Genomic DNA, 27,497 nt, shown 5'->3' on the forward strand with positions numbered 1-27,497 from the left:
CATTTTAAAAGGAAAAGACAAAATTACATCTATTTTACAAGAAAAACCAGTTTATGTCTTTTTAACTGCTTCACATACTTTTTAAGGACTGTGCATGGTTCTTATATGTTGTGCTGCTGTTCATATTAGAAAACTGTAAATGTATGAATATGAACTTCATTAATTAGAGAGGAATATGACCTCTGTTTGTATACAAAGGTAAAACTACAGTCGTTTAGATCTATTTCTTCAACTTGCACTTAATATCTTTTATTTAGAGAAATGGAGCCTTCATACCGAACGATTTCATGTGTAGCAAATTTCATGCATTCCTTGTGAAGTAGACACTTTTGCTGAATTGTACATCATTGTATCATACATGTTCCCTAGAAAGTAGAAACTGTTTTCCTTTCAAACCATTATCCCCACTCCACATACATCATCAATTCCTTAAATTTTATTCTTTACTGCTAAAAATAATAATAATTGCTATCAAATGATGATTACTTTTTCCCCCTTTCAAACCTTTATTTTCATGTATATAATAAAATTCCATCATATCAGTATTCTATAATTCAATATAATAATTTTTCTTCATTAAGTCATGTATAAGTATTTTTTTTTATAGAATATTAGTCACAGTTAATGTTTATTGAACAATTTAAATCAAGGTTTTATCTTTTTATTTTTTGTTAATAAACCAAGATAACACATTAGAATATATCAATATAATAATATTTTCAAAAAACATAAAATGTTTTACTAAAATGAAGGAGCGTCCAAAGGCAAGCGTCCATAAAGAATAACAAGCGAACATTGATATAATCCAAAAAATCAACATTGGAACTAAATGATGACCCCGATCTAAGTACAATATTCAAACAAAGATCTAAAAAAAAAGGGATAATTACAGAGATTTCATGAAAACTCTTCTTAATTTCCTCCAACTATAGCTTTCGACAATTCCCCTCTCCATATCATCCACATGAGACAATAGGCAGAGTGCTTGCCAGACACCTTGTTCTTGTGATGGCCAAAACAATCCTCTCCACACAACCAACAAAATCTATCACCTGCCTTGGCAACACAATTATTACCCTGAAAGCTGTGAGTACAGAAGACCAAACCTCTTTCGCTAAGAGACAATGAAGAAAAATCTGCTCAATGGTTTCACAACTGCACTTGCACATTAAACATCTTTTAACAACCACCATCTTCCGATGGGTCCTCCCATATGAACTCTGTATGAGCCCCTAAATTAAAACCAAAGAATTACAGAATGATTTAATAATCAAATTCAAAAGAATTTTACACTATGCACGTATTGATCTTCACATCTACCTGCACCAGATATATACATATAAAATACTCTAATTTCTTTCTTGGGAATAAGAACTAACCACTTACTCCAGTTTGAACATTTTGATCCCCAGTCCATACATAGAAGACAGATGATTTCCTGAATAATAAATTATGTGTTAATATGGATTATCGAGTGGAGAGTCTAAAATCTTGGTATCATACGATAAATTGTCTACTTTCCTCAGTTTTGTCTCCTTTAAGCAATAGCATTCAGAAATGACAAAAAGAAAAGATTGAAACACACACACACACACACACACATATATATATATATAATAACAAAGTAAACACTCTTACCATCTTGGTTATTCAGAAATCAGAACCCACAGAGACCAGCTGAGAAAGGCAGACAAGTAACACTGTACTTGTATCAAGCACCTAAATAATAAAACATCCTTGTCAACCTCATAAATATTACATCATGAATCACAACCGCTTATAACCCAAATCACATAAAAAATAAAACCTTACAAGCGCAAGCGCACAAACACAGCTCAATTATAACAATAATTATTTCATACATTGAATGTAATATATTTTCCCTCTCAAAGTGGATGGGCCATACAGCTATATGGGACCCACACTTTGTGAAAGGAAGAATGCATATATTGAGAGTATACAAAACTCAACTATAGTAAATTAGTAAATAATCATCTCATGTAACAGATATATACATTATCTCTCTAACAATGTACAGGCCTCACAATGGGACCTACTCAACACGAGAGATGCATAGGATAGCTTCTTCAACTATGGGCATCATTATAATCATAATCACTATCATATTATGACATACAAAGCAGCGTATGGTTAATGCCAAGTCCACTCTCTAATGCATTAATGCTTTACAAAACAATGTTCAATTTTGTCAAATCTAACCAATTCAGAAATTTTGAATCAGATCAAATAGTATTATACTCCACAAAGTCCAAAAAAATATTGCAACATTTTCAATAGTACAATAATGTTTACAATATTAATACTACAAAGTACAAACAATACTTGGTGTGGTTAATAACCAAAAAAAAAAAAACTCAAAAATTGCAGATGGACCAATCCGGATAGCATAAAGTTTTGTTTGGTTGCCAAGAAAATGTAGGAAAATAAAAAGAAATACTCATATGAGTAGCACAATTCAACGACTCCGCCGGCTTTACATTGAATTGAATACTACGAAGAGAGTACTGAGGAAAATGAAATAAAGCCTATGAATAAAATGAGAGAAAATTCAGAGAGATAGAGATTGCTGAGATCTGAGAAAGAGAGCTTACCTGCTTGATCTACTTGATACTTCCTCTTCTAAATTCTAATTCTCTTTGAGAGAGAGAGACAACGAAAACGAGTGGGAGATGATTATGAAAAAAGAAAAATATAGGAGATTGTCTTTAATTATGGGCTTTTTCTGGGCCAACTGCTTAATGAGCAACCGATTATGTTATCAGTTGGGTGCACTTTAGCATGCAACCCAAATTATTTGATTGGGCTATTTGTTTAACACACTTCATCACATACATTAGCATTACCACAACTTAGTGTATGTATCAAATGGTGATTAGATTACTTCTCACCAAGTATAAATTATGTAATCTAACTAGAAATTGACAAGTGTGCAAATTATGGCAAAATGTGTATGGAGTGTGGTTCTAGAATTATATCAAAATGCATGGCAAAATGTGTGTTGCTAATGGACCCCATTATCTCTTGAACCCACAAACAGGGGCATCTCTGTTTTTCAAAAAAAAAAAAATCACCACCTTTCAATTGCTGACCGAGTCAACGGCATTGACAATTGACCAAGAAAGGTACAGAACAAGCAGACTCTAATACTCTCAATGCCGAAAGTTGAATCTAACTAGTCCTTACTCGTTTGAAGTGACAAAGACTTGAAAAATCAATTCATTCAAAAGAAAGTTTTATGGGACTTGGAAAAGGAAGTCCTTACTAGTCAAAACTTGAATCTAACTGGTCCTTACTCTTTTGTGGCGAGCAGAGACTTAGAAAAGCAAGTCATTGAAAAGAAAGTTGTATGGGAATGAGCTGTCAAGCCATACACTAAACGAGATTGTGAATGTGATTTTTTTTTTTTTTAATGTAAATCTAATCATTTAAAAAAGAAAAGACTAAATTACATCTGTGAAGGGAGGAAGTATACTCCCGGCGTATACGACAATTTTCCCTAAGTTTATGTCTTTGTAACTGCTTCACCTACCTCTACAAGAGTGCATGGCTCTTATATGTTGTGTCGGGCGAAGAAAACCAAGGGAATAAACCCTGTAAACTCACTTGATTAGTTGATTGATACACCAATTGGAAAATCAATGAAAGCCTTTTCAACTCTGTTTGTATACTCTTTCTTACTCTCCTTTTTAAGAACCTCCACAACACTAGACACCATCACCCCAAGCCAATTTATCAGAGATGGTGAGACTTTGGTTTCAGCTAGTAGATTCTTTGAATTGGGATTCTTCAGCCCGGATAATTCGAAAAGCCGATATGTGGGAATATGGTTTGTGGTATCTAATGACACAATTGTATGGGTAGCCAACAGAGAAACCCCACTTGAAAATCACCAAGGACTTTTAAAGGTTACCAACGAAGGAATTCTTGTCCTTCTAGATGGCACAAATACTACTATTTGGTCATCCAATACATCAAGAACTGCAGGGAATAAGATCAATAATCCAACGGCACAGTTATTGGATTCAGGAAATCTTGTTGTGAAAGATGGAAATATTGAAAGTCTTTTGTGGCAAAGTTTTGATCATCCTTGCGACACGTTACTACCGGAAATGAAGCTTGGATGGGACTTAGTTAGCGGTCTAGATAGGTATTTAACACCTTGGAAGAGTGCAGAAGATCCTGCTCCAAGTGAAATTTCAGCAGGGTTAGATCGTGGAGGGCTCCCACAATTATTTATTATGAAGGGAGACAAAATAAAGGTTAGACTAGGGTTTTGGAATGGCCTTCATTTTACGGGGATGCCATGGTTAAGACCGAATCCATTGTTCAAGTATGAATTCGTGAGGAATGAGAAAGAGATTTATTACCAGTATAAAGTCCTAAACAATTCTATTTTCTTGAGGTATGTGTTAAATGTTAGTATTATGATTAAATAATTAAATTTACCATTTTTTAATAATGTAAGTTTTTAAGATAATAAGTAATTTATCATAATATACTATGTTTTTATTTTATTTTTTTATAATATGATCATTACAATAATGGAGAGTATTAAATTTTGGCTCACTCTGAGAACAGACAATGCCACGTGGGGGAGAGTGTTTTTTTTATTATTATAATTAAGTTCTTATAATTTGTTAATTACAATAATTTGAGGGGAATGGATTTGAATTCTGATTCTCCTTATAAAGGAGAGTTCATGCGTGAGAGGGTGTTAAAATAATTATTAAAAGTAATATTTTTGAATAACTTAAGTTTTTGGGGTAAATGGCAATTTGTCAAAATGAGAAAAATACTTGTTATGACTTATGAGTATAAATTTCTACTTCTAACATCTGAAAATTTTTGTTTTCTCAAGGTATGTGATAAACCCATCAAGCATTGGGGAGGGTTTGTAGATGGATGGATCACACCAAAAGTTGGGAGCTTGGAACTACAACCCTATCAGATGAGTGTCAAAATTATGCCCACTGTGGTGCATACGCTAGCTGTAATATCAATAAGTCTCCTGTATGTGCATGCTTAAAAGGATTTATACCAAAATCTCCAAAAGATTGGAATTCAGCAGATTGGTCTGGTGGGTGTGTTCGAGGGACTCCACTGGGTTGCAATGATGGAGATGGGTTCCTCACCTACAAGAGTGTGAAATTACCAGACACATCTTCTTCTTGGTTTGATAGGAACATGAGTCTCAAGAAATGTGAAGAAATGTGTTTGAAAAACTGCTCATGCAGAGCATATGCTAATTTAGATATTAGGAATGGAGGAAGTGGTTGCTTGCTTTGGTTTGTTGACTTGGTTGATTTAGTAGTACTCCAAATGGATGGGCAAGAGTCGCAAGACCTATATATTCGTGTGGCCGCTTCAGTATTGGGTATCCTCGTTGCTTTTCTTTTATTATTGGGTCATTTTATTTTCAAGTAATGCTATGAAGACAACACTTTTGACAACTTTTTTTAACGACGACTAATATATTTTGTTGTGCTTGGAATAACGTTAGTTTTCACTTTTATTGTCAAAAGTATCGTAGTTTATTGACATTTCTTAGTATTTTCAATGGAAACTTCTAGGATTCAAATCTCTCTCCCATTGTAACTATCATATTATAAAATAAATAAACTTTTTTTTCAAATCACCTTTGTGCACCACAAACAACATTTTTATTATGTCCCAGTCAGTATAAAATTATATATTACATTATCAACTACCATGTAATAGTAATAAAAAAATAATAAAAAAAGGTCTTATAATTGTGCTAAGTGATGGTCCATTACATTTCCAAACTTCATATTTAATTTCTTCTTTCCCCATGTGGCACAATATAGACGTATTAAAATTTTAAAATTGTTTACGTAATATGCACTAAGTAAAACTCAATTGTTGTTGCCAAAAGTTTCATAAAATGCCAAACAAGTTTTACCATACATCTTAGAAGATCACCATTAAAAGAAAAGAAAATTTCATATGGCATAAAATTTATATCATAAAGTAAAAAAAAAAAAAAAGAAGTGAGGAAAATTAATGTGGCAAATCATATGGTAAAAAATATAAGTTTGTTGACTCTACTTTGGATCTTTCAGATCATACTGAGAAGAGCAGGCACTTTGGCCAAAAAAATCAAGTAATAATCATAATCTGTAGTGCAATACTACTCATGGTAATGCTTGTACTGGGGCTGGTCTCATATGTAAGGAGGAAGAAACTTAGAAATGAAGGTAATTTATATGACCTGGATTCTTACAATTTTTTATGCACGATAATAGTTTTTTAGCCTGGTAATTTGAATCTTAAGTCTTTAAACTGGAAGAAACCTTAGATAAGGTGGTCAACAATTTGCTTTTAGCTATACAACTGTCGAAGTTATTTCTACTCAATGACTCCCTTACTGTCTCAGGAGTGACTATAAGATGCCAAAATGATTCTAACAGTGAAGGATGGAATGAAGATATGGAGTTACCGATCTTTGATCTGATAACCATATCTAATGCCACTGATAACTTTGCAATAAACAACAAATTAGGAGAAGGTGGCTTCAGACCTGTATACAAGGTAAATAATAACCTAACAAGTTGAACTACTTTTCTTTTCCAAACTTAGCTAAACTTTTTTCCTTTTAGGGTACATTGCATGGAGGGCAAGAAATAGCTGTAAAGAGACTTTCAAAGAATTCTGGACAAGGATTCAATGAGTTCAAAAACGAAGTTACATTAATTGCCAAACTTCAGCACCGCAACCTTGTGAAGCTGCTTGGTTATTGTATTCAAGAAAATGAAAAAATGTTAATCTATGAATACATGCACAACAAAAGCTTGGACTCATTTATTTTTGGTTTGAACTTTGATCCTCATTATTGAATCAAGCACCTTCATGTTTAGCCATTTCATCTTTTATTAATGAATTACGTTGTTGAGATTTTAGCCAAGTATGTACTAACAATAACATGAAAATGGACAGACCAAACAAAGAGTAGACTACTTGATTGGCGTATGCGAAACAACATTATCGGTGGCATTGCTAGAGGGCTTCTTTACCTTCATGAAGACTCTAGATTAAGAATTATCCATAGAGATCTCAAAGCTAGCAATATCCTTCTAGATAATAATATGAACCCAAAAATTTCTGATTTTGGCCTTGCTAAAATATTTGGGGGAGATCAAACAGAGGCTGATACCAATAGAATTGTTGGAACATAGTGAGTATTCTTAAACTTCTTTTATGGTTTTTGCTTGGAGTTTTTTTTTTTTAATTCTTTTTAATTTTACAGTGGTTATATGCCTCCTGAGTATGCCGGATATGGAAAGTTCTCAGTGAAAACCGATGTTTTTAGCTTTGGAGTTTTAGTACTAGAGATTGTAATTGGGAAGAAGAGCAAGGAATTGTGTAACTCTGGCCAACGCCTTAATCTTCTAGAACATGTAAGTATTTTCATTGACATTCCACTATTTTAGTCATCTTACGATATCTTCATTTGAAATTGATACATTTCATACTTCTAATTAAACAATATACATTTAATTAAACAATATATATATTTAAAGGTGTATCTAGTGTCATGTTATTAAAACTTTTAAATGATAGACACTTGTAAAAAAAAATACTATTTTTGAAATGAAGTCTTTGTTTCAAGTGAGTATTGACATGCAAAATCATTCGCCCTCATGTAATTCTAGTGTTCCGACAATATCTGGATTTTGTTTTAGGCATGGACACAATGGATTGAAGATAAGCCAACGGAGCTGATAGATGAATTCTTAATCTTAGGCAACTCCTGCATTTTATCTGAAGTGTTACGATGCATTCATGTGGGTTTGTTATGTGTACAACAAAAACCAGAAGATAGGCCAAACATGTCATCCGTGGTTCTAATGTTAAGCAGTGACAATTCATTGCCCAATCCAAGGCAGCCAGGTTTTTTTACAAAAACGGCTCCACTTGGAGAAGATTATTCATCAAGAAAGCTTGTAATGCCTTCAATAAATGAAATCACCTTTACAATGTTAGAAGCAAGGTAGAGTATCATCACTTAAGACTCGAGAGCAAAAAGGAGTGAATGAAAATGAAAGTTGCAGGGTGCTTCTGTTCACAACAGAACATACAGTTTAATATCTTTTGTTTAGAGAAATGGAGCCTTCATAACATGCATGGAAATTCATGCATTCCTTGTGAAGTAGTGCTTATTTTCTCTAAGCCTATGCAATTATAAGGATGGAGTCTGACACTTTTGCAGAATTGTACACCATAGTATCATCCCCCCTCCCCACTCCCCATGCATCATCAATTCCTTAATTTTTACTCCTTACTGCTAATAATAATAATAATAATAATAATAATAATAATAATAAAAGCTATTAAATGATGATTACTTTTTTCCTCTTTTCCTAATTTCCTCGTGTCACACACTGGAAGAGCGAGCTTATGTCTAACGAAATCCAATGATGCATTTATTTTCCTTTTAAAAATAAATTTTTGCATCTCAGAAACTTATTCCCAAGACAAGTTGCATGGTTTTGGTTTTAACAATATTTAAGCTCTTCCTCAATGGTGGAGTCAAAAAATATATATATATAATAACAGTTCTAAAAACATAAAATGTATTATGGATCAAAGGTTTTTCAAGAAACATTGGTCAATAAACACAATGATTGTGAAACTTTGGGGACTCAAGGATGGTCTGCCTGAATATCCGTAAGATTATCATTGAAGTAGATGCTAAATCAACTTGATATCCTCATTTCAGGTCCTAACCTTATATGTCTAAAATTTTAAGATAAATTGATGAGGATACTTGAATGTTTTATTTTAACTATTACCTAATAGTTGGTTGAGCTTTCCTACTTGGGGGCTCCTATATGAACTCTGTATGAGCTCCTAAATAAAAAATGAAAAATTACACAACAATTTAATAGTCAAATTCAAAAGAATTTTGCGCCATGCACAAAGTTGATCTTTACATTTACTTGGGAATAAGAACGTACTACTTACTCCAGTTTGAATATTTTGATCCCCAATCTATGACTCTACATGCTTAGAGGGAAGATCATTTCCTGAATAATAAATTATGAATTAATACGTATTATAGAGTAGAGAGCCTAAATCGTGGTATTATATGATAAATTGTCTACTTTCCTCTGTTTTGTCTACTTTAAGCAACATCAGAAATGACAAAAACAAAAGATTGAAACATATATATATATATATAATAAAGTAAAAACTCTTACCATCTTGGTTGTTCAGAAATGAGAACCCACAAAGACAAGCTGAGACTTGTATCCAGTACCTAAAGAATAAAACATCGATCCTTGTCAACCCCATAAATATTACAACATGAATCACAACCACTGATAACCCAAATCACACAAGGAACCCTTATAGGTGCAACCACGCATATGGAGTTCAATTAATTATAACAATAATTTTCTCATGCATTGGATATATGCATCTTCCCTCTCAGAGTAGACAAGTCTTATAGTTATATGGGACCCACACTATGAGAGAGATGATGCCTATATTGAGCTCACGCAATGTCATTTAATGGATATATGTATTATCTCTCTAAAAATGGACTCACACAATGCGAGAGACACATTAGATACCTTCTTCAACTATGGGCATCAACATCATCATCATATCATGACATATAAAGCAGCGTATGGTTAATTCCAATTCCACTCTCTAATGCTTTACAAAACAACATTCAACTTTGCGAAAATCTAATGAATTCGGAAATTTCGAATCAGATCAGATAGTATAATTATACTCCACAAAGTCCAAAAAAAATATTGCAACATTTTCAAGACTATACTAATAATATTTACAATATTAATACTAAAAAGTACAAACAATACTTGGTGTGGTTCAAAAAAAAAATATAACGAAACTCAAAAATTGCGGACGGACCAATCCGGATAGCATAAAAAATCGTTTGGTTGCAAAGAAAAACTCATCTGAGTAGCACAATTCAATGACTCGGCCGGCTTAACATTAAATTGAATACTACGAAAATAATGAGATAAAATTCAGAGAGATAAGATTGCTGAGATCTGAGAAAGAGAGCTTACTGGCCAGCTTGGTCTACTTGATACTCTTCCGCTTCTAATTTCTAATTCTGTGAGAGAACGAAAACGAGTGGGAAATTATCATGAAAGGAGAGAGATATAGGAGATTGGTTTTAATTATGGGCTTTTTCTGGGCCGAGTGTCTAATGAGTAGCAGCCGATTATGTTATCAATTGGGTGAACTTTTGCATTCAGCCCAAATTGTTTGATTGGACTATTTGTTAAAGTCTACGGGCACACACACTTGTCAAATGGTGATTGAATTGTTCTCGTCATGAAAAAAGTATTTTGTATTAAATATACTACGTCATTCATATTAAAATTTAATAAATGAGAAATATATGTGCAAAAGTAATTATCAATAAACACGTCTTTTAATTGTTAGTAAGTTAGTTATTTTTTTACTGACATGTCTCACACTTACTGAATTTTGATACCACTAACATGATATCTTTTGATACCAAATACCTTCCCGGGGTCATGGTGCTTTGTATGTAATGTAATTTAAGAGTCGGTTTGGGGAACAGCTTATTTAGCTGAAACTGAAAACTTTTTACTGAAAGTACTGTAGGTAAAGCTAAAAGGTAGCTGCAATAATACGATAGGATCCATAAATAGTACCAAAAAGTGTATTAGGACCCATAACTAGTAGCAAAAATAAGCTAAATAATAAAAATAAAAAATTGATTTTTTAAGCCAATGCTAAACGCACACTAAATATAGATAAATGTGCAAGTCGCGGTAAAGTAATATGAAAATGTGGATTAGGATCGGGTGCAAGTACAACCATCGCACGCACAAATTATTTTTAGCACTCTCACTTTTTTACTTTTTATTACCTTTTTTATTTAATAGTTAAAATTAAAAGTTACAATTTTTTTTTTACTCTTAATCTCAGTGATTCATAACTAGCTATTGTATTGTATCAGGTGCACCAGTTCTCAATCCTAAAAATGTGTGGTACTATAATTATTTCAAAATGTATTGCAAAATGTGCGCTGCTAATGGATTGCACTATCTCTTTAGCCCACACACAGTGGCATCTCAATTCAAATCACAAGCTTTCAAGTGCTCACGGAGTCACCAGTGGACAATTGACCAAGTAAGCTATACAGTGTAAGCAGACTCAAATTGAAATACCACCAATGCCGAAACTTGAATCTGACTAAACTAGTGCTTACTCGTTTGTAGCGAGCAAAGACTTAAAAAGCAAGTCATTGAAAAGAAAGTTTTATTGGAAAAAGCTGTCGAGTCATACACGAAACGTGATTGTGATTCTGATTTTTTAAATCTAACTATTTTAAAAGGAAAAGGCAAAATTACATCTATTTTACAAGAACAACCACTCAGTTTATGTCTTTTTAACTGCTTCACATACTTTTTCAGGACTGTGCATGGTTCTTATATGTTGTGTCGGGCAAAGAAAATCGAAGAATAAGTCCTGTGAACTCGCTTGAATGGTTGGTTGATACACCAATTGGAAAATCAATGAAAGCCTTTTCAGCTCTGTTTGTGTACTCTTTATTACTATCCTTCTTAAGAACCTCCACTACACTAGACACCATCACTCCAAGTCAATCTATCAGAGATGGTGAGACTTTGGTTTCAGCTAGTAGATTCTTTGAATTGGGATTCTTCAGCCCGGGTAGTTCGAAAAGCCGATATGTGGGAATATGGTTCGTGGTATCTAATGACACAGTTGTATGGGTCGCCAACAGAGAAATTCCACTTGAAAATCACCAAGGAGTTTTAAAGGTTACCAACGAAGGAATTCTTGTCCTTCTTGATGGCACAAATACTACTATTTGGTCATCCAATACATCAAGAACTGCAGGGAATAAGATCAATAATCCAACGGCACAGTTATTGGATTCAGGAAATCTTGTTGTGAAAGATGGAAATATTGAAAGTCTTTTGTGGCAAAGTTTTGATCATCCTTGCGACACGTTACTAGAGGAAATGAAGCTTGGATGGGACTTAGTTAGCGGTTTAGATAGGTATTTAACACCTTGGAAGAGCGCAGAAGATCCTGCTCCAAGTGAAATTTCAGCAAGGTTAGATCGTCGAGGGCTCCCACAATTAGTTGTTATGAAGGGAGACAAAATAAAGGTTAGACTAGGGTTTTGGAATGGCCTTCATTTTACAGGGATGCCATGGTTAAGACCGAATCCATTATTCAAGTATGAATTCGTGAGGAATGAGAAAGAGATTTATTTCGAGTATAAAGTCCTAGACAATTCTATTTTCTTGAGGTATGTGTTAAATGTTAGTATTATGATTAAATAATTAAATTTATCATTTTTTAATAATGTAAATTTTTAAGATAATTAGTGATTTATCATAATATACTATGTTTTTTTTTTGTTTTTTTTTTATAATATGATAATTATAATAATGGAGAATGTTAAATTTTGGTTTCCTTTGAGAATAGACAATGCCACGTGCGGGAGAGTGTTTTTTATTATTATTATAATTAAGTTCTTATAATTTGTTAATTACAATAATTTGACGGGAATGGATTTGAATCTGATTCACCTTACAAAGGAAAGAAAACAATTTCGTGCGTGAAAGGGTGTTGAAATAAATATTAAAAGTAATATTTCCTAATAACTTAAGTTTTAAGGGTAATTGGTAATTTGCCAAAATGAGAAAAATACTTGCTATGACTTATGAGTATGAATTTTTGCTTCTAACATCTGAAAAATTTTGTTTTCTCAAGGTATGTGATAAACCCATCAGGAATTGGGGAGGGTTTTAAATGGATGGATCACACCAAAAGTTGGGAGCTTGGAACTACAACCCTATCAAATGAGTGTCAAAATTATGCTCACTGTGGTGCATACGCTAGCTGTAATATCAATAAGTCTCCTGTATGTGCATGCTTGAAAGGATTTATACCAAAATCTCCAAAAGATTGGAATTCAGCATATTGGTCTGATGGGTGTGTTCGAGGGACTCCACTGGGTTGCAATGATGGAGATGGGTTCCTCACCTACAAGAGTGTGAAATTGCCAGACACATCTTCTTCTTGGTTTGATAGGAACATGAGTCTTAAGAAATGTGAAGAAATGTGTTTGGAAAACTGCTCATGCAGAGCATATGCTAATTTAGATATTAGGAATGGAGGAAGTGGTTGCTTGCTTTGGTTTGTTGACTTGGTTGATTTAGTAGTACTCCAAATGGATGGGCAAGAGTCGCAAGACCTCTATATTCGTGTGGCCGTACTGGGTATCCTCTTTGCTTTTCTTTTATTATTAGGTCATTTTATTTTCAAGTAATGCTACAACGACAACACTTTCGACAACTGTTTTTAACAACAACAAATATATTTTGAATAATGTTAGTTTTCACTTATATCGTCAAAAGTATACTTCTTAGTATTTTGAAGTGTCAGCTAAACTACAATACGTATTGTAGTTTAGCTGACACTTCTTAGTATTTTCAAAGGAAACTTCTAGGATTCAAATTTCTCTTCCCATTGTAACTATCGGATTATAAAATAAATAATTTTAAAAAAAAAATCACCTTTGTCCACCACAAACAACATTTTATTAAGTCCCAGTGATTATAAAATCATATATTACATTATCAACTACTATGTAAAAGTAAAATAAAAATTTTATAAAAAAAAAACAATGTCTTATAATTGTGCTAAGTGATGGTCCTTTACTTTTCCAAACTTCATATTTTCTTCTTTCCCCATGTGGCACAATATAGACGTATTAAAATTTTAAAATTTCTTACGTAATATGCACTAAGTAAAACTCAATTGTTGTTGCCAAAAGTTTCATAAAATGCCAAACAAGTTTTACCATACATCTTAGAAGATTACCATTAAAAGAAAAGAAATTTTCATATGGCATAAAATTTATATGGAACATCATAAAGTAAAAAAAATTTAAATTAAAATTAAAAATTTTAAAAAAAAATAACAAGAGGAAAATGAGGAAAATTAATGTGGCAAATCCTATGGTAAAAAGCATAAGTTTGTTGACTCTACTTTGGATCTTTCAGATCATACTGAGAAGAGCAGGCACTTTGGCCAAAAAAATCAAGTAATAATCATGATCTGTAGCGCAATACTATTCATGGTAATGCTTGTACTGGGGCTGGTCTCATATGTAAGGAGGAAGAAACTTAGAAAGGAAGGTAATTTATATGACCTGGATTCTTACAATTTTTTATGCACGATAATAGATTTTTAGCTTGGTAATTTGAATCTTAAGTCTTTAAACTGGAAGAAACCTTAGATAAGGTGGTCAACAATTTGCTTTTAGCTATACAACTGTCGAAGTTATTTCTACTCAATGACTCCCTTACTGTCTCAGGAATGAATATAAGATGTCAAAATGATTCTAAAAATGAAGGATGGAACGAAGATATGGAGTTACCGATCTTTGATCTGATAACCATATCTAATGCCACTGATAACTTTGCAATAAACAACAAGTTAGGAGAAGGTGGCTTTGGATCTGTATACAAGGTAAATAACAACCTAACCAATTGAACTATATTTCTTTTTCAAACTTAGCTGAACTTTTTCCTTTTAGGGTACATTGCATGGGGGAGAAGAAATAGCAATAAAGAGACTTTCAAAGAATTCTGGACAAGGATTCAATGAGTTCAAGAACGAAGTAACATTAATTGCCAAACTTCAGCACCGCAACCTTGTGAAGCTGCTCGGTTATTGCATTCAAGAAAATGAAAAAATGTTAATCTATGAATACATGCACAACAAAAGCTTGGACTCATTTATTTTTGGTTTGAACTTTGATCCTCGTTATTGAATCAAGCACATACATGTTTAGCCATTTCATCTTTTATTAATGAATTATGTTGTTGAGATTTTAGCCAGGTATATATGTACTGACAATAACATGAAAATGGACAGACCAAACAAAGAGTAGACTACTTGATTGGCGTATGCGAAACACCATTATCAATGGCATTGCTAGGGGGCTTCTTTACCTTCATGAAGACTCTAGATTAAGAATTATCCATAGAGATCTCAAAGCTAGCAATATCCTTCTAGATAATAATATGAACCCAAAAATTTCTGATTTTGGCCTTGCTAAAATATTTGGGGAAGATCAAACAGAGGCTGATACCAATAGAATTGTTGGAACATAGTGAGTATTCTTAAACTTCTTTTATGGTTTCTGCTTGGAGTTTTTTTTTTTTAATTCTTTTTAATTTTACAGTGGTTATATGCCTCCTGAGTATGCCGGGTATGGAAAGTTCTCCATGAAAACCGATGTTTTTAGCTTTGGAGTTTTAGTACTAGAGATTGTGAGTGGGAAGAAGAGCAAGGAATTGTGTAACGACTCTGGCCAACGCCTTAATCTTTTAGAACATGTAAGTATTTTCATTGACATTCCACTATTTTAGTGATATTAGGATATCTCCATTCGAAATGGATACATTTCATACTTCTAATTAAATAAAATAAATTTAAAGGTGTATGTAGTGTCATGTTATTAAAACTTTTAAATGACAGACACTTGTAAAAAAAAAATATACTATTCGTGAAATGAAGTCTTTGTTTTAAGTGAGTATTGACATGCAAAATCATTCGGCCTCATGTAATTCTAGTGTTCCAACAATATCTGGATTTTTTTTAGGCATGGACACAATGGATTGAAGATAAGCCAACGGAGCTCATAGATGAATTCTTAATCTTAGGCAATTCCTGCATTTTATCTGAAGCGTTACGATGCATTCATGTGGGTTTGTTATGTGTACAACAAAAACCAGAAGATAGGCCAAACATGTCATCCGTGGTTCTAATGTTAAGCAGTGACAATTCATTGCCCAATCCAAGGCAGCCAGGTTTTTTTACTAAAACGGCTCCACTTGGAGAAGATTATTCATCAAGAAAGCTTGTAATGCCTTCAATAAATGAAAACACCTTTACAATGTTAGAAGCAAGGTAGAGAGTATCATCACTTAAGACTCGAGAGCAAAAAGGAGTGAATGAAAATGAAAGTTGCAGGGTGCTTCTGTTCACAACAGAACATACAGTTTAATATATGTCTTTTGTTTAGAGAAATGGAGCCTTCATATATACCATGTATGGAAATTCATGCATTCCTTGTGAAGTAGTGCTTATTTTCCTCGTGTCACACGCTAGAAGAGCTTATGTCTAACGAAATCCAATGACGCATTTATTTTCCTTTTAAAAATAAATTTTTGCATCTTAGAAACTTATTCCCAAGACAAGTTGCATGGTTTTGGTTTAAACAATAATTAAGCTCTTGCTCAATGGTGGAGTCAAAAAAAAAAATTCTAAGGAGACCAAGCAAAATATATCAATAATTTTTAAATCCTCAAAATAACAAACATATGTGTGTAATTTGTATTTAATACATGTCTTTATCATGATTTATTATATATATTATTTTAATGTATATAATAAAATTTCATCATATCAGTTTTATAAAAATAATTTTCTTTCATTAAGTAATGTGTAAATATTTTTTAAAAAAATATAAATCACAGTTAATGTTTATTGAACATTTTAAATAAGGTTTTTTTTTGTTAATAAACTAAAGATTACACATTAGAATATAATAACAGTTTTAAAAACATAAAATGTATTACGGATCAAAGGTTTTTCAAGAAACATTGTCAATAAACACAATGATTGTGAAACTTTGGGGACTCAAGGATGGTCTGCCTGAATATCCGTAAGATTATCATTGAAGTAGATGCTAAATCAACTTGATATCCTCATTTCAGGTACTAACCCAGTTTATATGTCTAAAATTTTGAGATAAATTGATAAGGACACTTGAATGTTTATTTAACTATTACCTAGTAGTTGGTTGAGTTTTCCTGCTTGGGGGCTCCTATATGAACTCTGTATGAGCTCCTAATTAAAAACTGAAAAATTACACAACAATTTAATAGTCAAATTCAAAAGAATTTTGCACTATGCACAAAGTTGATCTTTACATCTACTTGGGAATAAGAACGTACTACTTACTCCAGTTTGAACATTTTGATCCCCAATCTCTGACTCTACATGCCTAGAGGGCAGATCATTTCCTAAATAATAAACTATAAATTAACATGTATTATAGAGTAGAGAGTCTAAATCTTGGTATTATATGATAAATTGTCTACCCCTCAGTTTTGTCTACTTTTAGCAACATCAGAAATGACAAAAACAAAAGATTGAAATACAGAGACAAGCTGAGACTTGTATCCAGCACCTAAAGAATAAAACATCCTTGTCAACCTCATAAATATTACAACATGAATCACAGCCGCTTATAACGCAAATCACACAAGGAACCCTCACAGGCGCAAGCACACATATAGAGTTCAATTAATTGTAGCAATAATTATTTCATGCATTGGATATATGCATCTTCTCTTTCAAAGTGGACAGGCCTTATATGAATCCGACACTCTAAGAGGGATGATGCCTATATCGAGCTCACACAATGTCATTAAAGGATATATTTATCATCTCTCTAACAATGGACCCACACGACACGAAAGACGCATTAGATACCTTCTTCAACTATGGGCATCAACATCATCATCATATCATGACACATAAAGCAGCAATTCAACGACTCGGCCGGCTTTACATTAAATTAAATACTACGAAGATAGTAAGATAATATATAGAGAGATAAGATTGCTGAGATCTGAGAAAGAGAGCTTACCGGCCAGCTTGATCTACTCGATACTCTTCCTCTTCTAAATTCTAATTCTGTGAGAGAGAACGAAAACGAGTGGGAAATTATTATGAAAGATAGGAGAGAGATAGAGGAGATTGGTTTTAATTTGGGCTTTTTTTATGGGCCGAGTGCCTAATTAGTAGCCGATTATGTTATCAATTGGGTGCACTTCTGCATTCAGCCCAAATTGTTTGATTGGACCATTTGTTTAACTAAAAGTCTACAGTCACACACACTTATCAAATCGTGATTGAATTGTTCTCACCAAGAAGTATTTTGTATCAAATATACCGCATCATCTATATTAAAATCCAATAAACAAGAAATATGTGTACAAAGATAACTACCAAATAACACGCCTTTCAATTGTTAGTGAATAAGTTTTTTTTTGCTGACATATCTCACACTTATTGGATTTTGATACCGCTAACATGATATCATTTGATATCAAATACCTTCTTGGTCGTGATCTGTATGTAATGTAATTTAAGAATAGCTAAGTATGTAAGTTGTAGTAAAGTGTGTGTGAAAATGTGGATTAGGATCGGGTGCAATTACCTCATCTCACTCAAATTGTTTTTACCACTCACTTTTTTTTTTTTCACTTTTTTTATATTAAATAGTTGAGATTGAAAGTTTTTTTTTTTACTCTCAATCTCTGTCATTAATAGCTATTTTATTATATTAGGTACACCTGTTCTCAATCCAGAAAATGTGTGGTAGTATAATTATTCCAAAATGTATTGCAAAATGTGCGCCGCTAATGGATTCCATTATCTCTTTACCACACACAGCGGCATCTCAATTCAAATCACAAGCTTTCAAGTGCTCACAGAGTCACCAGCGGACAATTGACCAAGTAAGCTATACAGGGTAAGCAGACTCAAATACCACCAATGCCGAAACTTGAATCTGACTAAACTAGTGCTTACTCGTTTGTAGCGAGCAAAGACTTAAAAAGCGAGTCATTGAAAAGAAAGTTTTATTGGAAAGAGCTGTCGAGTCATGCACGAAACGTGATTGTGATTGTGATTTTTTAAATCTAACCATTTTAAAAAGAAAAGACAAAATTACGTCTATTTCACAAGAACAACCACTCAGTTTATGTCTTTTTAACTGCTTCACATACTTTTTCAGGACTGTTCGTGGTTCTTATATGTTGTGTCAGGCAAAGAAAATCGAAGAATAGGTCCTGCAAACCACTTGGATGGTTGGTTGATACACCAATTGGAAAATCAATGAAAGCCTTAACAGCTCTGTTTGTATACTCTTTCTTAATATCCTTCTTAAGAACCTCCACTACACTAGACACCATCACTCCAAGTCAATCTATCAGAGATGGTGAGACCTTGGTTTCAGCTGGTAGAATCTTTGAATTGGGATTCTTCAGCCCGGGTAGTTCGAAACACCGATATGTGGGAATATGGTTTGTGGTATCTAATGACACGGTTGTATGGGTAGTTAACAGAGAAACCCCTCTTAAAAATCACTGTGGAGTTTTAAAGGTTACCAACGCAGGAATTCTTGTCCTTCTTGATTGCACAAATACTACTATTTGGTCATCCAATACATCAAGAACTGCAGGAAATAATATCAACAATCCAACTGCACAGTTATTGGATTCAGGAAATCTTGTTGTGAAAGATGGAAATAATGAGAGTCTTTTGTGGCAAAGTTTTGATCATCCTTGCGACACGTTACTGTCGGAAATGAAGCTTGGATGGGACTTAGTTAGCGGTCTAGATAGGTATTTAACATCTTGGAATAGCACAGAAGATCCTGCTCCAAGTGAAATTTCAGCAAGGTTAGATCGTCGAGGGCTCCCACAATTAGTTGTTACGAAGGGAGACAAAATAAAGGTTAGACTAGGGTTTTGGAATGGCCTTAATTTTACGGGGATGTCATGGTTAAGACCGAATTCATTGTACAAGTATGAATTCGTGAGGAATGAGAAAGAGATTTATTATGAGTATAAAGTCCAAAACAATTCTACTTTCTTGAGGTATGTGTTAAATGTTGGTATTATGATTAAATAAGTAGATTTACTATTTTTTAATAGAGTAAGTTTTTAAGATAATTAGTGATTTATCATAGTGTACTATGTTTTTGTTTTTATTTATTTTTTTATAATATAATAATTACAATAATGGAGAGTATTAAATTTTGGTTCTCTTCAAGAATAGACAATGCCACATGGGGGAGAGTGTTTTTTATTATTATTACAATTTGTTAATTACAATAATTTGAGAGGAATGGATTTGAATTTTGATTCTCCTTATAAAGGAGAGCAAACAATTTCGTGCGTGAGAGGGTGTTAAAATAATTATTAAAAGTAATATTTCCTAATAACTTAAGTTTTGGGGGTAATTGGTAATTTACCAAAATGAGAAAAATAGTTTTTATGACTTATGAGCATAAATTTCTACTTCTAACATCTGAAAATTTTTGTTTCTCAAGGTATGTGATAAACCCATCAGGCATTGGGGAGGGTTTTAAATGGATGAATCACACCAATAGTTGGGAGCTTGGAACTACAACCCAATCAAATGAGTGTGAAAATTATGCCCACTGTGGTGCATACACTAGCTGTGATATCAATAAGTCTCCTGTATGTGCATGCTTGGAAGGTTTTATACCAAAATCTCCAAAAGATTGGAATTTGACAGATTGGTCTGGTGGGTGTGTTCGAGGGACTCCACTGGGTTGCAATGATAGAGATGGGTTCCTCACCTACAAGAGTGTGAAATTGCCAGACACATCTTCTTCCTGGTTTGATAGGAACATGAGCCTCAAGAAATGTGAAGAAATGTGTTTGGATAACTGCTTATGCAAAGCATATGCCAATTTAGACATTACAAATGGAGGAAGTGGTTGCTTGCTTTGGTTTGCTGACTTGGTTGATTTAGTAGTGCTCCAAATGGATGGGCAAGACCTCTATATTCGTGTGGCCACTTCAATACTAGGTATCCTCTTTGCTTTTCTTTTATTATCAGGTCATTTTATTTTCAAGTAATGCTACGAAGGCAACACTTTTGACAACTTCTATTCACAACTATTGACATTTTTATTATGATTGGAATAAAATTAGCTTTCGTTTATGTCGTCTAAGTTTTGTAACTAAACTGGCATCTTCTAGTGTTTCCAACAGAGATATTTAGGGTTTAAATCCTCCTTCCTCCATTTTAATAATTGAATTAAAAAAAATACCAATGTCCACCACAAACAACATTTTTATTTTGCACTAATCATTTTAAAATCACATATTATGTCATCATTTACTATGTAAGAAAAAGTTGTCTTATAATTGTGCCAAGTGAATGTCTTTAATACTCTCCAAAAAAAAAAAGTGAATGTTTTTTGCGTTTCCATTCTTAATATTTTCTTGGGGTAATTATACTTTTCCACCCTAAAGTATACCTCAATTTACTCTTTACTTCGTGAACTATTAAAATGCACGATCAACCCTCATGTCATCTATTTTGGTGTTAAATCTAACATAATGTAATACTAAAAGACCGATTTACTCTCTACCATTTCTTTTGGAGGGTAGGGTAAATTGGTTTTGGCGAAAATGCACTTTTGGTTCCTACATTTTGGGTCAATTCCCATTTTGGTCCCAAAATTGATTTCTTTGCTAATGTCATCCCCAAAAACAGAAAATCGTCTTTAAAATGGTCCTTTCCGTCAAGCTAGAAACGGAGAAATCCTAAGTGTCTAACGAAATGCCCTGTTTGCTGACGAGACGCTAACGTGGCTATTAAAATATTATTAAAAAAGATTATTTGGCTTTAAATGCGATGTCAGCATTTTAATTTTTCTAAACAAAGTCACGTCAGAAAATTTATATAAAAAAATTAAATTTAAAAAAAAAACCTTAAATCTAATTTAATTAAAAAAAAACTTGTTTCTCAAAAAAAAATTAAAAAAACAACTTGGTGTTTCTTCATGTTCTTCCCCATCAAAACTAGATTCCCAGAAAACAAACCCAACAACCAAACAACAAACACAGACCCAGATCGGCAGAACCACAACAGCACACCACAACAGAAACAAAAACCCAAACTAACAACACACCACATGGCCAAACCCACAAATCCGACCACCACTTCCACCGTCACCCACTAGCCAAACCCCAAACCACAGCATCAGAGCAAAAAAAATCAACCACAACAAGAAATCACCACTTCCTCCTCCACCATTTCTCAAGAAATCACCACCATCCACAGCAAGAAAAAAACAAACAAAAAAAAACCCACAAACCAAATCAACCAAATCTGACCACAACTCCTATGATCCACACTCCGACCCATGAACAATCAGACCCACGCTTCGACCCACCTTTTGATCCACGCTCACGACTCCTTCGATCCACGCAAACCCATGAAAAGAGAACAAAGAAAAGAGGGAGAGAAGAACAAGCCTCGGCGATGTTGGGTGCTAGGTTGGTGGGTTTGGGTCTCGGCGAGAACAGAGAACAAAGGGAGAGATGAGAGAACAAAGAAAAGAAGTGAGAGAGGAGAGAGAAGAATAAGCCTGAAATGAAATAGCTCCTTTGTTGTGGGATGATAGGTGTTGGTTTGTGTTTGTTGTTTGGTTGCTGGGTTTGTTTTCTTGGAATTTGGGTTTGAGTTCTTCCTGGGTTTGATGGGGAAGAACACGAAGAACACCTAGTTGTTGTTTTTTTTTTTTTGAGAAACAAGTTGTTTTTTTAATTAAATTAGATTTAAGGTTTTTTTAAAAAATTTAATTTCTTTTTTATATAAATTTTCTAACGTGGCTTTGTTTAAAAAAATTAAAATGCTGACATAGCATTTAAAAATGCCAAATAATCTTTTTTAATAATATTTTAATAGCCACGTCAGCACCACGTCAGCAAACAGGGCATTCCGTTAGACACATAGGATTTCTCCATTTCTAGCCTGACGGAAAGGACCATTTTAAAAACGATTTTCTTTTTTAAGTGATGACATTAGCAAAGAAATCAATTTTATGACCAAAATGGGAATTGACCCAAAATGTAAGTAAAACTCTATTGTTGTTACCACTACTCTCCATTGGTGCAGTAGTCACTCTACAAGTATAAATGCTTATGGGGTGTAGAGGGCAAGAGCCGGAGTTCAAGTCTTTAAGAGAGAGCTTCACACATATATACACTTAGATTATGCTAGAATAGAAATTCTATCTTGTATCAAAAAAAAAACTCTATTTTTGTTACCAAAATTTTCATAAAATGTCAAACAAGTTGTACCATGCATCTCAAAAGTTACCCGTAAAAGAAGAGGAAAAAAAAAAATATATATATATATATATATGGCATACCATATAGTGAAAAAAATATAAAAGAAAAGGCAGGAAAATCAAAATTGTATACGAATCATGTAGTAAGAAATATGAGTTTGTTGACTCTACTTTTGATCTTTCAGATCATATTGAGAAGAAGAGGCATCTTCAAGTAATAATCATAGTATGCAGTGCAACACTACTCATGGTAATGCTTGTAGTGGGGCTGGTCACATATGTGAGGAGGATGAAACTTAGAAATGAAGGTAATTTATAGACATGGATTCTGATCATTTCTTATGGTTGATAATAGTTTTTGGCTAAGACTTTATACTGAGAAGAAACTTTAAATAAGGTGGTCATCAAACAATTTGCTTTTAACAATTTGTCAAAGTTATTTGTGCTCAATGACTTTTTCACTATTACAGAAATGAATATAAGATGCCAAAACGATTATAACAATGAAGGCAAGAAGGAAGATATGGAGTTACCAATATTTGATTTGACAGTCATTTCTAACGCCACTGATAACTTTGCAAGCAGCAACAAGTTAGGAGAAGGTGGCTTTGGATCCGTATACAAGGTAAGTAACAACCTAAACAATTAAACTATTTTATTTTCAAAACATAACTATAGTTCTTTCTTTTAGGGTACATTTCTTGGAGGGCAAGAAATAGCTGTAAAGAGACTTTCAAAGAATTCTAGACAAGGATTGATCGAGTTCAAAAACGAAGTTATATCAATTGCCAAACTTCAACATCGCAACCTTGTGAAGCTACTCGGTTGTTGCATTCAAGAAAATGAAAAATTGTTAATCTATGAATACATGCACAACAAAAGTTTGGACTCATTTATATTTGGTTTGAACTTTGATCCTCATTGAATCAAACACATTCATGTTTAGCCCTTGCATCTTTTATTAATTAATTCTTTTGTTGAGATTTTGGCCAGGTTTGTACTAATAACAATATGAAAATTGACAGACCAAACGAAGAGTAAATTGCTTGATTGGCGTATGCGCAACAATATTATTAGTGGCATTGCTAGAGGGCTTCTTTACCTTCATGAAGACTCTATATTGAGAATTATCCATAGAGATCTCAAAGCTAGCAATATCCTACTAGATAGTAATATGAACCCCAAAATTTCTGACTTTGGCCTAGCTAAAATATTTGGGATGGATCAGATAGAGGCTAATACCAATAGAATTGTTGGAACATAATGAGTAATTATTAAGTATTCTTGAACTTCTTTTATAGCTTACGCTTGGAGGTTTTTATTTTTATTTTATTGACTTCTTTTTGCTTTGACAGTGGTTATATGCCTCCTGAGTATGCCGGATATGGACATTTCTCAGTGAAAACCGATGTTTTTAGCTTTGGAGTTTTAGTACTAGAGATCGTGAGTGGGAAGAAGAACAACAAGAGATTTTGTAACTCTGGCCAATTCCTTAATCTTCTAGGGCATGTAAGTATTAACATTGACATTTGTTCATTACTATTTCAATGGTATTAGGATATCTTCATACAAAATTGGACACATTTCATACTTCAAAAATTAAAAAATTTCAAATTTAAAGGAATATTTAGTTTCATGTCATTAAAACTTTTAAATGACAGACCTGTACAAAAATTATTATCTGTGAAATGAACTCTCCATTTCAAGTGAGTCTTGACATGCGAACTCATTCGGTCATACAATACTCATGTAATTCTAGTATTCCAACAAAATCTGGTTTTTGTTTTAGGCATGGAGACTATGGATTGAAGATGAGCCAACGAAACTTATAGATGAATTCTTAATCTTAGACAACTCATGCACTTTATCGGAACTGTTAAGATCCATTCATGTGGGTCTGTTATGTGTACAACAAAGACCAGAAGATAGGCCAAACATGTCATCCGTGGTTCTAATGTTGAGCAGTGAGATTTCATTGCCCGAGCCAAGCCAACCAGGTTTTTACACTGAAAAGGTTCCAGTTGGAGAAGATTATTCATCAAGAGCGCTTGAAGCGCCTTCAAGAAATGAAATCACCTTTACATCATTAGAAGCAAGGTAGGATAACATCACTTGAGACTTGAGAGCAATAAGAAGTGACCGAAGAGGAAAGAAGCAAGGTGGTGTTGTTCATAACAAAGTGTGCGGTTAAATAGCTTTTGTTTAGAAGGATGGAGCTTTTACACTGCAAGTCATGTGTGGCAAAATTTGTGTTCCTTGTAAGGTACTGCTTATTTTCTTTAGGCTAATTTTTATTACAAACTCATAATTTAACTGAAATCATGTTTTTAAAACACGACTTTAGTTGACATGGTGCAGTGTGTGCCACCACTCTTTTCATTAAACCTAATTGTAATTAGAATTATGGAATCTGACACTTTTGATGAAATGCACATCATACATGTTCTCTAGAAGAAAGAAACTGGTGGCCCTTAAAATATTTTCCCCACTCCCCAACATCGTCAATGTCTTCATTTTTACTCCTTAATTATTGTAATAATAATAAAAGCTATTAAGTCATGATTAACTTTTTTTCCCTTTTCCTCTTGTGCCACATTTGAAGAGCTTATTTCAAATGAAACCCAATGACATGTTTATTTCCATTTTTAAAATAAAATTTCTGTATTTAAGAAGCTTATTTCTGCCAAGAGCCTTGTATAGCTCAATTGGCGTTTCCTCCTAGACAACCAAAAGTAACCTCCTTCCCCAATGTAACTATCAAAATAACCTTATTCCCGACACAAAGTTGCATGGGTTTAGGCTTAAACAAGAATTAACCTCTAGTTCAGTGGTAGAGTAGAAATTTTTTTAAAAGGGGACCAATTGTGTTTGTTCCAATTAGTAAAAGCTCTTGTTGCTGAATAAGAAATTCAGATTCGAACCTGGCTATATCAAAAACAAATTGATATCTTGGTTCAAGGAAATCCAAGACAATTTTGATCTCTAGTTTTCTTTTTCTTTTTTTCTTTTTCGTGTTCATGTTTGGGTCAAGAGGGATGATGGAGAAGAAACTTGTTAATTTGTTTGCTTACTGACAAGGGAAGTCTGGCCAGTTAAGAATATCTGTTCCACTAGTATGTCTTACTTGGATAATTTCAAGAGAAAATAATAGCTAGAATTTTGACGAAATTGAGCTTCTATTGATTTCACTTATATCTCTATTCCCGACAACTTTGTACGATTGTATATGTGTGCGCTAGTTAGCCTTTGTTCTTCTTTCATGAAATTTGATCTTTTAAACTTTGAGATTGTAATTCGTTAGGAGTTGCTGTTGATCAAGTTGTATGGTTGTTGAGATTGATAGCAAGGGAATCAAAGATTTTTTATCACTCAACTCAAAGAAAAAGTGCAAGTGACAAGCAAAGAACTCACCTTTCCCGGACATGCTCACGATGGATGCAGCAAGAACAAAATATATCACAAATGAATGTGACACACACACAAACAAACAAACAAAACCCTGTTCATATATGTATATACTACACATATAGGACCAGCAAAAAAAATTAAAAACCAGAAAATGAATTGAATATGCACCCAATTAGGTTCAGTCTTGAAAAAAAAAAATGGAATGTGGTTTGGAATTAATTTCATACCATATATGATTCATTAGTTGGATAAGTTGAGTCTATTTTTTGCAGAATATTGCATTCCTAGTAGTGCTTCATTTTCCTGAGCGGTTGACAATTTTAACTGCCTAGACACCTACTAGTATTTCTTTAAAATGCAATGCCACCCTCAGAATTGTAATCTCTGTAAACATTAACGTTGCCATAAACGTATGAGTTGACAATGTTTGATTAAAATGCACTTTACACCCTTTAAGTTTTAAGTTATAAATCGGTCAACTTTTAAAACTTGTAATTTACATTTTTTTAACTATTTTAATGATATTAATGTGCTCTTCAGTTGTCACATTTACATCGTTAACTCACCTAAAAACTCATTTTCTCTTTTCTCCTTTTTTTTTTTTTTTTGTTCAAAACAACTTTGATTTTGGGTGTGTTCACTGTTCACATCAAAATTCAACTTTGGAGGCATCAATGACTTCACGGAAATCATGGTGAGGATTAAGAAACGTCCTCCACTGAGACTTTCCAGTGATTCGAACTCAAAATCCCAGAGATCACGTGATTTGCGTAATTTGGCGTTGAGGTCTTTGAGGACAGGAGCAGGATGTTGGACTCTTGGACCCCAGAGAGGTTGGATTCATGGGCCTTATTATTGACCAAGACTTTTCCGTGAGGAAATAGAGTATTTGCATTACTTACTCTAAATTATTTTTTGTTTATTTTAACTCAAAAAAAAAATTTCTTTTTCTATTTTACACGAACATATTTCAAAAGTTTGAGGTCTTTTTCATCTTACTCTTTTACATTTTAAACTTTTCATTTTAGCCCTTCATATTTGATTTTGTTTTCATATTAACCATGTTATCCATTTCCATTAGTAA

The 27,497-nt window shown here is 33.4% G+C and overlaps 2 protein-coding genes, 1 long non-coding RNA gene and 1 pseudogene across 3 annotated transcripts; 3 read left to right on the top strand and 1 right to left on the bottom strand.

The window, feature by feature from the left end:
* Window positions 1–759: 759 nt before the first annotated feature.
* On the bottom strand, window positions 760–2,858 carry LOC142635763 (uncharacterized). The gene is made up of 4 exons (XR_012844213.1): window positions 2,613–2,858; window positions 1,639–1,719; window positions 1,380–1,438; window positions 760–1,232 (listed from the first exon to the last, which is right to left on the bottom strand). It is a non-coding gene; the product is annotated as an uncharacterized LOC142635763 (long non-coding RNA).
* An 801-nt stretch (window positions 2,859–3,659) lies between these two features.
* LOC142624507 (G-type lectin S-receptor-like serine/threonine-protein kinase At4g27290) lies at window positions 3,660–8,033 on the top strand (annotated as a pseudogene).
* A 3,531-nt stretch (window positions 8,034–11,564) lies between these two features.
* LOC142622925 (G-type lectin S-receptor-like serine/threonine-protein kinase At4g27290) lies at window positions 11,565–16,047 on the top strand. Its single transcript, XM_075796485.1, has 8 exons — window positions 11,565–12,328; window positions 12,796–13,304; window positions 14,091–14,225; window positions 14,405–14,559; window positions 14,627–14,837; window positions 14,968–15,205; window positions 15,278–15,431; window positions 15,698–16,047. The coding sequence occupies exons 1-8, from the start codon at window positions 11,565–11,567 to the stop codon at window positions 16,007–16,009; spliced, it is 2,478 nt and encodes an 825-aa protein (XP_075652600.1). The 3' UTR covers window positions 16,010–16,047.
* A 2,908-nt stretch (window positions 16,048–18,955) lies between these two features.
* Window positions 18,956–25,347, top strand: LOC142622734 (G-type lectin S-receptor-like serine/threonine-protein kinase At4g27290). Its single transcript, XM_075796262.1, has 8 exons — window positions 18,956–19,769; window positions 20,225–20,730; window positions 23,191–23,313; window positions 23,476–23,630; window positions 23,697–23,907; window positions 24,031–24,268; window positions 24,361–24,514; window positions 24,795–25,347. The coding sequence occupies exons 1-8, from the start codon at window positions 19,006–19,008 to the stop codon at window positions 25,104–25,106; spliced, it is 2,463 nt and encodes an 820-aa protein (XP_075652377.1). The 5' UTR covers window positions 18,956–19,005; the 3' UTR covers window positions 25,107–25,347.
* The last annotated feature ends 2,150 nt before the right edge of the window (window positions 25,348–27,497 follow it).

The sequence above is a fragment of the Castanea sativa genome, chromosome 1 (genome assembly GCF_040712315.1).
Source record: "Castanea sativa cultivar Marrone di Chiusa Pesio chromosome 1, ASM4071231v1".
NCBI classification, from domain to species: domain Eukaryota; kingdom Viridiplantae; phylum Streptophyta; class Magnoliopsida; order Fagales; family Fagaceae; genus Castanea; species Castanea sativa.

Excerpts from the sequence above, each read along its gene's own strand:
- LOC142622925 (XM_075796485.1), top strand. The coding sequence starts at position 11,565 with ATGAAAGCCTTTTCAGCTCTGTTTGTGTACTCTTTATTACTATCCTTC. Across the intron at positions 14,560-14,626 it reads GCTTTGGATCTGTATACAAG|GGTACATTGCATGGGGGAGA; the intron begins GTAAATAACAAC and ends TTTTCCTTTTAG. Across the intron at positions 15,432-15,697 it reads GCCTTAATCTTTTAGAACAT|GCATGGACACAATGGATTGA; the intron begins GTAAGTATTTTC and ends GATTTTTTTTAG.
- LOC142622734 (XM_075796262.1), top strand. The coding sequence starts at position 19,006 with ATGAAAGCCTTAACAGCTCTGTTTGTATACTCTTTCTTAATATCCTTC. Across the intron at positions 23,314-23,475 it reads GATGAAACTTAGAAATGAAG|AAATGAATATAAGATGCCAA; the intron begins GTAATTTATAGA and ends TCACTATTACAG. Across the intron at positions 23,908-24,030 it reads TTTGGACTCATTTATATTTG|ACCAAACGAAGAGTAAATTG; the intron begins GTTTGAACTTTG and ends GAAAATTGACAG.